Below are 13,684 nucleotides of genomic sequence, written 5' to 3'. Positions count from 1 at the left end.
ATACCTCCAGAGCCTTTGTAGAGGCAGGTGGTCTCTGCAACTCCAGAGCAAACATTCCTATTTGGAAGGCCAGGTTGTGGTACTCCAGCCGCTCACTCAATACAGTCAGCAAGAAAGCAGCTTTAGACAAGGTGTTGGTTGCCATCCACGTCTGCTTGCTGGTTGATACCTTGTTCTTTTTGCCCTGTTTGAGGAAGAATTTGTCACAGGACACTTTCCTAAGCATCCTAAATGATTCTATGTTTGCCCTCCTACCCTTCGCAATAATCAGTAGACAGGAAAAAGAAAACACATTTAAATATTATTCCCTTTGCTGAGGAATCACAAATCCCAGTGGTTACTGATGAACATCATTACTTCCCCTATCTCACCCCAACACAACACAGTAGAAGAGTTAGCCTGCTGATAAGACATATGTCTACTATTGGACTGATGCTGTGCAGGTAGATGTTGCGTGCCTGTCCTTTCCAAGGGAATCCTTCCATACAACAAACACTGCTTAGTGCCACCACAAGTAATTTGCCAGAAGTTTATGCTTATTTCTTCCCTCTCCAACTCTCTATCCTGAAACAGAACAACTTCTAATACATCCAGTGGTGTACATTATGAAATAGGAGAGTAAGGTTTTGGAGAGAATCACAAGAAACAGGGTCACTTGCACAGAGCTGCACAAAAATCAAGATTTCTTATGGCTGCTATATAATCTCATAGCACACAGCAGCAGGTATCTCTTAAACAAAACATCCTTTGAAGCTGATGTTAAATAGGGTGTTTTGTTCAATTGATTTAAAATAGATTCCTAAAGGAGCTACAGCTTTGAAGAAACCAACCAAGCTTCTCTCTGAAGCATACAGAAAAGTGAAGAAGCTTTTAACTAAACTCAAGTTTCTGAAGACTCCAAGTCCTGCTGAATGGCCTCTTATTTTTTTTACCCTTTTTATTCTCTCTCACACACACACAGAGTGATCAGGCATATTAATGACATTCACAGAAGTTCAACCCAGAGGAAGTATCACAGCAAATGAGAAATGCCTAGGAATGCTGTTGTATCCATCCCACATATTCCTTCTAACTTACTCTCTGCCCCCAAAACTAGACATGGTCTCTCTCTACCTTAGTTGGTGGCTGCTCCACTTTGAGATCTGGAGGGTTGGCTAGTAGGTCCCTGGCGAGCTCTACGGTTAAACGGCATGCTTCATTACTGTATCCATGTGCATACAGGGCCTCTGCACAGGCAAACAGGATCTGCAAGAAAGAGCAGATGGTCATATTCAAAGCACACTCCCCTAGGCTGGAGCTAGCCTGCTTGAACCACTTGTCACAAAGATTCTGCAAACACAATTCACAATTAACTTCAGCAGCAGGTGTTCTCAGAGTCCTCCTTGCCTGGACCTTTACCACTATCCCTTTAAGCACTCCCCTAAAGAGCCTTTTCTTCCATGATTAAGTTCCATCCTCCCTCCAAGTGCTATAAGAGATCAGAGAATAACTCAAAAAAAACCTAAACCCCAAACTGACTGACTATAACTACTTCCATGCATCTCCATTTCAGCTGCTTGCTCATATAGGTGCAAGATCTAAACATATTTTGAAGTTATTACAGGTATGTGACACAAACTATTTAGATTGCCTCTGGCTTTCCAGAGAATTTCTGCTTACATGGTTGGATTTATATTTTTCCTGCTGGGCATGTTTCGGTCTTACTCATTTTTAAGTTCAGCTCAATTTTGCCATTTCCAAGAGTGAGACTAGGTGAAAAGCACACACTGCTTTGCCTACATTTGTAAATCCTGGAGTGTGAGATAGGAGCAGCTAAAACTGGGACACACTTGAAGTTAGCACAGAAATAGGGAGTCAAGCGTGTGGGAAACAGTCACGTGTGACACCACTGCATTAAGACTGAGGATACCTTATGATACAATGGGTTATGATGACATTATAATTAAGCACTTGATTTAACAACATACTAGGTTGTGACAAGTACGAGGGTGGCAAGATAGTGATGTACACAATACATAAAACTGCAAAACAGTGTTTTGAACTAGACTCAGCTCACCTCCATCCGGTTCTCCTGCTCCAGAGGCTTTATACCAGCAAATATATCCTGCTCCTCTTCATTTCCCCCTTCAGCTTTGTCATCATCTTCCTTGGCTACCTCTTGTGGATTCAGATAGTATACCTGGTAATCGTCTTCCTCTTCTCCATCATCCCCTCCCCCCGCTGCACCATTCTCTCCCACTTCTTCTGGCTTCAGGCTCACACCACCGCTGTTCTCATCTGCAGAAGGCAGGTCATCATCACCACTACCCATTTCCCCCACAGGATCCTTGGGTGATTTCTTGGCCATGGAACTGCTCCTGACACTGGGCTCAGGTCCTTCAGAGAAGTAAACCCCACCATCCTCCTCAAAGGTGTCCCTGTAGCTCCTGCTCAGTGGGCTTTCTGTGAAACTAAATGTGTTGCTGGCTTCTGCCCCCAGAGCCAAGCTGCTGTCATCCAGGCTCATCTCTGCCAAGTCCGGCTCCAGAGAGCTGTCTTCACTGCTCATGCGGCGTTTCCCACTGTGTTTACTGGTCAAGCCTTTGCTCACTGGCAACTTTGCTTTGCCCACTGCAGTTTTATACACAGCTTTATCACCTTCTGCTGAAAGTCGTCTCAGAACCCTCTGTGGCGTTTCAGAGACAACTTTCCGCTTTCCAGTAAGTTCCTTCGGACGAACTGCTGGCTCCTGGGGAGAGGGACGCAGCCTGTCTCCAGGCTGCAGACATGGTCCCCCAGGCTCCTGTCCATGGGTTCTACCAGCCTCACAGGCAGTTTCTGCACACTGTAACCGGCAGCTCCTCTGCTGGATGGCCTTTACCCAGCAGAACGAGTTCTTCTTGTCAGTGCTGCTATAAGTGATCCCAGGAATGGGATAAGCTTCCTCCCAGTTGAAGTAACAGGCTTCCACAGCTGGCTTGAAACCCTGGAAGAGCTTCTCCAGTGATTTCTTGTGCTGACCCCTCTTAACATTATCTATGACTTTCAGCTGCCACTGTCTGAGCTGTGAGCAAAGGTCCCTCCGCCTAAGAGAAGAAGTAAGAGGACAGGTTAGAAAGCAGACACAAAATGCACCTGTGACAAAATACCTCTTAATCCACAGAACACCTCCTCCTTCTGGTCAGAAACATCTGCCAAATTAAGTATAGACAGCATTAGTAAGAAGACAGGCTGAAAAAAGGAAACAGGTATATTAACAACCAAATCCTAGATAGGCCCATGATATTGAAACAAAACGTGAACAGTACCCACATGAAAGCACAATACAAACTAGGGGGTTTAAAATGAAATACTGTCTGCCTTGTTTGCTTATCTGCCCCAAATAAGGCACTAGTGATGTGAGCCTCAGCAGTCTGAGACCAGTGAGTGCCATGGGGAGCTGCTCTTGGAAACATTCATAAAACAGTTTGCAGCAGCTGTGAAACAGCCCTGTGAACAACTCCAGTCAAGACATTCACAAGTACAATCTAAACAGCCTACCCAGGGAAGCACAATGCCAGACATGACCACCTAATCTACCTCCCAGGCATTTACTTGCTTTACCCTGATATGCCTATCTGCAGCCCAACAATTTAATTTAGGCTTTAGCAGGCTGTCCTCAGAAGGCTAAACTGTTGCAAGCCATAGGCACAGAACAAGCTAGACAAAAATAATTGATGTTCAAATAACTCTGAGAAAGAAGCAAGCTGGTAAGGTTATATAGACTTAAATTACACAGCACTTAGTCCCATGCCCCATATTACCACGGGAAGAACAAAGCATTTCTGCATTTCCCAGCTCCAAATCTCACATAGGGCCTAAGCATATGACCAAGATCGTGTAAATGGATTACACATTTGGATGATCTGATTCAAGAAGAGAAAAAGACATCTCTAGAAATTGCACCAAGTGTCTCAATCAACTGCCATCTTGTTTCTGCCACACATTTCAGAGATCTGAGGTACAAGCCCAACACTTCAATCCTCTCAGATTTCCTATCAAAAGCAAAAGAACAAAAAAATCAAATCAAAACAGAGTGACTCCATTTAGGTCCAAAGGGTATTAGGACAAAAGGGGCTAAACAAAATGGACTGCTTCTACTTGTTTGCTAAAGGAGTAAATCAACAAGGCAGCAGACTGGTAGGGCTTAATCAAGAAGAGGATTTTCAGAAGGAAAAAGAAGGGAGAACTGCTTAGGAAAGGTAACAAGGATGAGAGCCTGCAATGAATTAGGAATGAGGTAGTAAGTCTCCGTATGATTCACTGGAAAGAACAGCAAGGATGGGTAGAAGAGGGTTCTTCTTGGTGACTATTCAAATGCCAAAAGAACAGGCAATCAAGCAGGAGCATTTCGATTATGCATGAGCTCAAGTAAGAGATCTGAGCAAATCTGAACTGGGCCAAATAACTCAAATGTGAATACACACAGCACAACGTCATACTTTATTACAACCCAAAACCTTTCATGGTTTTTCTGTGTGATCTGATTGACGTTTGTGTTTATTTTAAGCCTCAATGCCAGTTTCCTACAGTTTTTGATTTGTCTTCATCTCCTATATTTACATAGTTCATACTGTAATCTGTACAAGTCAGAAACTGCATCCATTTTAGTGTCCCTGATGTACCTTACATAGATAGGGCATTTTGTTAATGTTACATAACAATTCACGTAAAGCAAATCCCGTTAATGAGTAATTGTATTGAAAATACCATCCTGTTTTCATTTGTTCTGAAAAATTTTCTTAGCATTTATAGCACATTAAACTAACTCAGTACATTTTACACACCACACTTTGTAGACTAGATGTACAAAACAAATTATTACAACGTCAACCACAGTATCTCAACACAAGCCCTCAGTACCTCCACTGCTATTCAACTAGTGCTAAATAAAGATGGCAGTGATTTACCAAGGCACAATATGGTTTAGAAACCTGCAGAAGGCTCACAAATTTTCCTCAGACAATTGAAAACACTGAAAATCATACACCGATGACACTGTTTACCCATACACTGCAGAGAATAAACTCCCTAAGAGCACAGAAAGCATGACTCATCTTAAAACAGACAACAATGAATGATCAGGCTAAACAGAAATCCATTAAACTGCTGAATAGTTAAATTTAGAAAGCATTAAAATTTATTGGTAGCCAGTGTTATTCAAAGAAATATTCTCCACTGGGACACTGAAATGGAGAATTACACTCATATGTAAAAGAGAACTCTCAGAAAACAAATTATTCACACTACGTGACATTGCTAAAAGTGAGCAGCAATAGTGATTAAAGTTTAAAGTAATTATAGTGCTCTTGAACCTTACATAGCTCATAGTCCAGAAGGACTAATGGTTGGACAGGTAATGACACAAACACAAGAAATCTAAAGGAAGAAACTCTCGAGTGTGCTTGAATATCACAGAAATAAGAGAGAGACTGGATCCGATTCTGGTGCTCACCTCTGTGGACTAATAGTTGGGTCAAGGATAGCCAGCCTCCAAAGAACCACCATCTCATCACACATACTTGCACAAGCATGAGCAGCTACTTCTGACTGGCCATTGCTGCGTCCTGTGTGCCCGCTAGCACTGCTGTGTGATGCAGATGTTCGCACACTATACCACCAGCCAGTTATCTGCAGAAGAAAATGATCAGTGGAGTTGTGTTGTGGCCAACATCTCACTTCCTGCTCTCACTTAACCTCATAACTACAAGGAAACGGGATCTGTAGCTAGTACCATGTTTTCATTTCACTCCAAAATAACTATGAGCATTAAAGAAGTATTGGTTTGTGAGAACTAAGGGCCCCAAAATTTCTCTGGTTAGACGGCACGTGCCCACAGAACAAAACACTCACAGGAGGTTCTCTTACTAGAGGCCTTCACACTTGGAGGGAAAAAATCAACAAGTGTGATAAATGAAGCATTTCCTTTCCGCTGCTCAAAGTTGAGGTATGTGATAGAACAATAAGGAAACTTACACTGCAGTTTATATTACAGAGTGAGATCAGTGTCCTGAACTATCAAAGGAAACCTTTTTCCTAATATTATTTTTAAAAATATAAAAAAATTTATTACTTAAACCCATCAAAAGATATCTTCTATAAAAATAACAAAAGAATCTGAGATTCTACCACCCACTTATTTTTTATCAAAATGACAGGTCATATGTGATGTACTTTGTTTAGAGAAAAAAAAAAAGATTAAAATAAATCACCTTGACTGGGCAGAAATCAAATCAAATATGCTGAACAAAGTAATTCAGACTCCACATATTCATGTTAAAAGGACTGAGGTATTTTTGGGATATAGTGCTACTGGGACATCACTAAATCTGCACAAGAACAAACTGTAACATCATTTTAGCATGGAGAAGCATACGCCCGTAATGCATACAGGCTGTTAAAAAAATTATTCAGCCATGGATTGTACAGGCACATGGCATCAGTCACTGGCTCAGCCTGGTTCCCCAGAATTTTCCCCCCACAGCAAAGAGATTTGAATACCTGCTCATAGTTGAGACACTGGTCAGTCAGAATCTCTAGCAAAGGAGCTGCATTGCTATCCCGTCTCTTAAACATCTCCCGCACAATGGAAAGCAGGTTCCAGATTCCTTCAGGCTCTCTTCCTCGCAGAGGACGCAGGAGACAGGCCCACTCAGCAGCAGCTGGTGGCTCCGTGGAAGACAGATACATTGAATTCACATCACTGTATATAAAACAGAAGAGCAGGGGTGAGAAAAATGAAATCAAGCACTGACATACAAAATCCTGAGTATATTCTACATCCAGATGTATATTTGCACCTTAAATGGGACAGACATGCATAGCCTAAAAGAGAGGATGCATAATGAGACTGAGAACACCACACAAGCAAAGTATTGTGCAAATACAGTGTGCTCTACTGAAATAACTTTGGACAAGCTATGCAAAAATACAGTCCAGAAGAGTGATTGCAAATCTAAACGTCCTTCAGTTGTCCTACAGTGTTACCTTACAGGTTACGTCAATATCCCACTTCCCCCTCAATGAGAAACAGTTTACCTGAAAACAACAGGAGAGGGTCCACAGAATTTATGAAGGGTTTTCTTTATGTTGTCACTGAGAGTAGATTCATCTAAGTACCAGGTGCTTTGATCTGATGCAGAGGGTCCAGCAGTGGGATCTTGACAAAAAAAACCAACACATATACAGTCTTCAGGCTTTGAAGATATTCTCCTCTGTATTAACCACAGAGATTAAACTGAGTAACACTGTCTGTGTGCTCCTTATATTTCAGCCATTGCAGAACTCACTATTGAGAACTATCTCAAAATGCTATCATAACACTACTTTAAATACTGACAACACTAAATTGGGAGACATGGCTGGCATGCTGAATGGTGGCACTACAACCAGTGGGACCAGGAGAAAGTAAAGAACTGTGTCAACAGAAACCTCATGAAGTTCATCGAGGGAAAATGTAAACTTCTGTACCTGGGACAGAAAACCCCATGCATCAGTACAAACTGAAAACCAAATGGCTGTGTAGCTGATAGGGTTTAGTGATTATGGTGGATGTCAAGATGAACACAAACCAATGGAAAACTTTCACCGAACACACAAATGAAAAAAACCAACCTGCAAACTGGGTTATATTAGGAAAAGCACAGCTAGCAGATTTAAGGAACTTATTTTATCCCTCTCTACCTGGCACAGGTAAAGTTACATCTGGAATATTGTATCCAGTTTTACATCCCCCAGACCAGGAACAATAATGAGAAACCAGAGAGGATATAGTGGAGGAGTATCAAGATAGTTGGGGGCACAGACACATGACCTATGAGGTGAGATTAAGGAAGATGAACTAATTTTGTCTAAAAAGGAGAGGGTGAGGGGTGACCATTAACAGCCTATAACTACTTCAAATCACAAACACAATGCAGATAAACTCTTCTTGGAAGTAGTAGATTACAAAAAAGGGTATTCACATTGGACATTAGGAAAAAATCCTTGATCAAAAGGGTAATGCAGCACTACAATAGGAATACTCTGCAACGTGTCTGGTAACCAGGACTTGCCTAAGCCAGCCCAAGCCACAGCTAACCCGATCTAGCATTGCAAACAGTCCTGTTTCAAATAAGAGGTCGGAGAGGTCCCCTCCAATCAACATTTCCAGGAGTCTATAATTAACACTGACTTAAAAAGAAAAATCTTTTGTTAGAAAGGTGCATTTCCTGATGCTCCCTTCCTCTGCATACACTCCAAGGCAGCCATTACACCAGCAAGTGCCTCTTGCTCTGCCATATATACATGCAAGTGCCTGTACTTACCACTTTTGCTTGACCTCCACCTGCAATCCCAGCTACATGATAACAGACCAGTTGAGAAACTCAAACAATGGAAATATATCCACTTTCCTATCTGTGACACAGATTACTGAAATAAGATATATCAAGGTTACCTGGAGCTCCACACACTGTGTTGATGGCAGTAGACTGAGAAGATAACAGCTCATCCAGCAAGCGCTGAGCAGTTGGAAGAATCTGAAAACATGAAGCAAATTTTCAAAATACACAGTATTTCTTATTCTGATACACCCAGCCAAAGATCTGCCTGGAGTGTCATGATTGAAGCACTCTCATAATTTCAGAAGTATCAAATACACACAGTCATGTTTTCAGAAAGGACAATAGAGGGTGCTAAAGATTATACAATAGCAAACCAGCTGTTACACTTTCTCCTCTCCTTTCTTAAAGCAAACCTATATCCAAGGCTTACTTCCTACATCTACACCCTAAGCAGTGAACAAAAGCATCATAGGTTATTAGTTCCCTTCTCATTTCTTGAGGAGTAGGAGCCCACAGAGAGTGATACTGCAGCTAATTTTGAGAGAGATGGAAGTGACCACAGTCAAGGTCACCATTTTCATGCACTTTGAATGTTTTTATTTCTTGTTCCTAAATCATGTCTCTAAAACCCAAGCTAATGGGAACAGAGGAGAAAACTGTAAATTACATCCATACATAAGTTTTTGGGCAGACTTGAGCTTATTTATCATCCTGTTAGCAAAGAGACCATATATATAACTCAGACTCAATAGTAAACTAATGCAGTTTCAGCACTAAGCTAATGCAATCATAGCTTCTGGACAGTTCAGAGCATAAGCAGAGAAGGCTCACACATGACTGCAGAATCCTAAGTAGATATACCCTTAATGTGCTGGTTTTGAAAGAAAAATGCATAGAAGAAAGTGTTTTTTCCCCAAGTAAGTCTGGGCTGAAACCATAGATCCATTCAGGCTTTAGCATACATGCTTACAACAGGTTAAGCATACAGTTGGGATTTAAATTACTTGCAACAGAACATCTGATATCCCCCCCATCTCTCTCTGCACAACAGCTGAGATTAAAGATCACACTCACTGTAATGCAAAGCACATTCAGTACACCTGTATTTGCAAATAATATGGACCCATCTCAAACAGATGGAAGAAAAACAATGCTTCATAAGGATATTTTGCATTTAAGTCACCTGAAAAAACAAACTCAGCATTAAGCTATTCTTGTACCTTTTTCCACTACTACATATTTTAAGTCACCATGAAGCAGAAAAGTCTCAGGTCTAGGCAATGTCACACCTTAAGGCTGAAGTATCAGGGACCTGCAGTGACTCTCCTTCAGGCATTTTTGCCAAGATATTCATATTTAATTGGAATAGGAGTACTGGCTTCATGAAGGGAAATAGCTCTTGGGAGAACTGGGTAATAAATTCCAGCTGCTCAGAATCACTGATTCTTTCATAGATACAGAAAATCTCTTTCTACAGAGATTTTTGAAAAACATCTCCTTATTTAGTTGTTTTCCTACAGACCACCTTCCCTTTACACTTGAAAGTAATTCAGTATTATATTACTGTACTATAATGTAATTCACAAGCTGGAAATAAGGATAGAACAGAATCATGTGTATAGCCTACTCTAATTCTACATCACGTAGTCAAAATACAGGGTCCCAAGGTATCAGAGTATCTATGTCCACTCAGAAATCTTGAGGACCAGGAATTAGACTGTTGGAACATTTTTGGGGTGTGCCTTGCCTTCTTCAACAGAGTTACACAACACAGGTTAAGACACATCTGCCAATAACACCCAAACTTTTCTGCTGGGCAGAATCCATCAGATTATCTGGCAAGATAGTAATAATTAAATTAAATAGTCCAGATGTTCCTGGGTGCACAGCTGGTACACATGACCAAAGGAGAAATAAACCCTGCAAAAATGAGCAGACATAGAATATTTGAAAGCAATCAACTTGCATGCCATTCAGGAAACAACTACCACCACTGGTAGTGTTTCAAAACCCTCCTTTATTAAGCACCAGACTATGTGGCATAAAGCTCTGAGCCCTTACAGAAACAAAAAAGCTTTGTCTGTTACATAATGCAAGAAGCACACACTATTGGTGCTGAACTCTCAGCAACAAAAAAGCAGTATTTCTACATCACTTCCATATTATATGATTCCTCTATTTCCTCTCATAAGACGACTAGTATTTCTGTAGGAAATTTAGAGGACATTTTAGCAATAGAATATCTTAAGTGTCCCAAGCACAGCACCATAATATGAATTGTAGGCACATGCTGACAGTAATCTAACTCCTACTTAAGCCATTATGCACGCACTACTGAAATGTGACAGATAACCATGCAGGTCAGTTTTTCTCAACCTCCTTTGGCTGAACTAGCATTAAAAAGTTGCCCAAGCCCTTATATTTTATAAGCAAACATTTCACAATCATTAGGTATTCTTCTGTATTTTGTGCAAGCATTTTAGGCAGATGACACAAATGACCTGACCTTGAATGACATAAGTATTTAACGAATAAGAGAGCAGATTTTGCCTTTGACTAACAAAATTTCATGTCTATTACTTTCCATAACCCAAATGACTCTTATGAATCACCAAGAAGCTACACTGGGGGAAGTCAAAAGGTCACCAATTGGGTGCATTAGAAAGTGCGCACGTAAGTCACATACAACGCATCTCCTGGGTAGTCTTCTCTACTTAACTAACCAAACACGCAAAAAAGAAGCAACCTAATTTGTTCTGACCTAAGTTTTTCACCACCATGCATTTATTTTATTGTTTGACCTTCCACAAGCTAAGCACATATTCATGCTAATATGAATAGCCACCACTCTTCTTTCCCTTATTAAGACACTTCTAATCTTTTACTTGGCAATAGACAATTGTCAAATAATAGAATGGCAAACCTGAAAAGGGCAAGAGCTGAAAGCCTTCCCAGCAATCACAATCAAATAGCATAACTGGTTATCTTGCAACAAAAGATATCATGTAAACTGACATGGAATAAAGATAACTGAATTTAACAAAAAGTCGGTCCTATCCACTGTCCCCATTTACCTGTTGTGGAAGTTCACTGATTAGGTACTGAGCAAATTTTTGCAACTGGTCTCTTTGTAGCCGAGACAAGGATTCAGAAACAGGTGCTCGTAAGCATACTGCAGATGCCTGAAGAAAGAAAAGGAGATATAAACTGCAATTAATGGGTCAGATTTAATGAAGCTGTGTCCACTGAATGGATGAAGTGTCATGAACAGTAGCTATGCTGATGCATATCATGTTTGGTCTTTTTTTTCTGTAATTACGTGGTGTGATACAGATAAGAGGCAAATAAGCTGTCTAGGCCTTATAAAACCTGTTTTTAAGAGTTTCTTTTCAAGGAAACTGCTTTAACAGCTGTGCTTAAGATCTGTTGTTGCTAGCAATTGTACAAATACTGGCAGGGATTTCACAAACAAACCTCTAAAATAGCACATTATTCTTTAAGCTTCTGGCAAACCAACCAGCTCCATGGGGGGCTATTTCACAGAATCACAACCACCTCTTATCTCATTAGAGGTTTTTACTTCAATCTTAAAAACAGTCTCTTTCCATATATTAGATCAACTTAGATGATAAAAAAACCCCCACCACTACTTTCTTAACCTTTTTCACTCTATAGAATAAAAATGCCTAAATGGCATCTACCTAAAATTTAACCTGGAAACAGGCAAGAGCAGTTTGATAACAAAGATGCTTCTGATGTTGATTTGTCTACACAGAGCAATATACCTTGGCTTGTAACTTGCTAGTGTCAGCAGTCAGCATATACAAACATGAAATTCCTTTCACTATCACTTTTCAGGTAGCAGAAATGATTGGAGGGAAAAGAATGATTTTTATTTTACACAGAGTCCAAACTTTGAATGTAAATAATATAAATGAAAGTTTGTTTCCTATCCTCATTTTCTATACCCACCTTTTAAAACTGGAACTAATACTTCAAAGCAGAACCCATTTTTTTTGCCAACTCTCCAGTACTAAGTACAGAAAGTATACCAATATTCCAATGATTTCACAAGAGTATCAATTTAAGCCTATTACAATCATCCATTGTGAAATATTAACATGCTTCAGCAGGTTATTAGCACTTATTTAAGAATCTGGAGTTGATCATAAGCATGTTAGCTATAAAACGTTCTGTGACAACAGAAAATCTGTTCCTTTCAATCATCCAAGCTTAACCCTTCCTTAAGGTATATTTCTCAGCTTCCCAAAGACCAAGGAAATTAATCTGTATGCAAGACTGAACTCTCAACTCGTGTATTTCATGTTGAAGCTAGCACTTTCACCTGGAGTTTGTTAGGATAAGAAACATCTACTTTTCGCTCTATACAAGGCCACATAGAATACAAGCAGTCAAATAAAAACATAAACTTGACTGTTTGAAATCTACAAGTCAAAATGACACATATCTGCCTCAGTATGTGTTAAAATGAACTGGCAAGCATAAAGGCCAACAGTGATCAAAATTACTTTCCTTCTGCACTCTGAATGATCAAACAACCAGAAGAAAGAGCTTTCAAATCCCATATTTACAAAGACTTTAGTAAAAGACTAACTATTGGTGATCTTTCGCTCCTTCCAGAACTGAAGAAAGAATAAGTAACTCTAGTATTTAAATGAGAAACAGAAAGGGGCCAAAAAGGGCTCTGTATCTACCCTTAGCAATGTGCACATTATCAAAGGACATTCTGCAGTTTAGACCCTCAGACAATTCACTCTTCAGACTGCAACTGTGAGCGGACATTTGCACAATCTGCAAGCACATTTGCACAATCTGCAACCAAAAGGAGTGCCAAGAACATTTTCCCTAAAGAGAGTGTGTGTTGCATAAAACTGTAATGAGGAGAGACTCAGAAAAGATGCCTAGGGGAGAGCAGAACTGGATTTAAAGGCCTACATTGTGTATCCGGAAGAGACAGAGTGCCACAACATGAGCACACCACTTGGCTCCAGCTCCGCAGGTACAGCTGCATGACGTGATCCTGCATCGGTCAAACATCACCGCCACGTTGTACGCACCTTTGGGTGGCACCATCTGTGGAGGAACCACAGTGGCACTCAGATGGAAACCTGTTAAAATTCAAAAGTCCAAAGTTACTCTTCTGGTGCTTGGGAGACAGATTCAGCTAGCACAGAAATTTAGGTACGTGCCATTTAAACAGCAAAACAACATGTCTAGCAACAACATCCATACAGGGATGGACAGGGTTCTAGAGTCTCCAGCACTTGTTTCTTCCCAATTAGCTGTGGCAGAATATTAGCAGAGAGGCATAACATGTTAAG

The 13,684-nt window shown here is 40.5% G+C and overlaps 1 protein-coding gene across 5 annotated transcripts in view; it reads right to left on the bottom strand.

The window, feature by feature from the left end:
- ZSWIM8 (zinc finger SWIM-type containing 8) overlaps positions 1-13,684 on the bottom strand; it is a 64,747-nt gene that overhangs the window by 17,274 nt on the left and 33,789 nt on the right. For all 5 annotated transcript variants that reach the window (XM_054831027.1, XM_054831025.1, XM_054831026.1 and 2 more), the window contains exons 4-12: positions 13,299-13,471; positions 11,417-11,524; positions 8,456-8,537; positions 7,057-7,177; positions 6,520-6,721; positions 5,474-5,649; positions 2,057-3,065; positions 1,114-1,245; positions 5-184 (exon numbers count right to left, since the gene is read on the bottom strand). In XM_054831027.1, coding sequence (XP_054687002.1) covers positions 5-184; positions 1,114-1,245; positions 2,057-3,065; positions 5,474-5,649; positions 6,520-6,721; positions 7,057-7,177; positions 8,456-8,537; positions 11,417-11,524; positions 13,299-13,471 — 2,183 coding nt within the window. The remainder of the gene's footprint in view (positions 1-4; positions 185-1,113; positions 1,246-2,056; positions 3,066-5,473; positions 5,650-6,519; positions 6,722-7,056; positions 7,178-8,455; positions 8,538-11,416; positions 11,525-13,298; positions 13,472-13,684) is intronic.

Source organism: Grus americana, chromosome 7 (genome assembly GCF_028858705.1).
Source record: "Grus americana isolate bGruAme1 chromosome 7, bGruAme1.mat, whole genome shotgun sequence".
NCBI lineage: Eukaryota > Metazoa > Chordata > Aves > Gruiformes > Gruidae > Grus > Grus americana.
The sequence above is the reverse complement of the archived record's forward strand: the minus strand, read 5'-3'. Positions and strand labels throughout refer to the sequence as shown.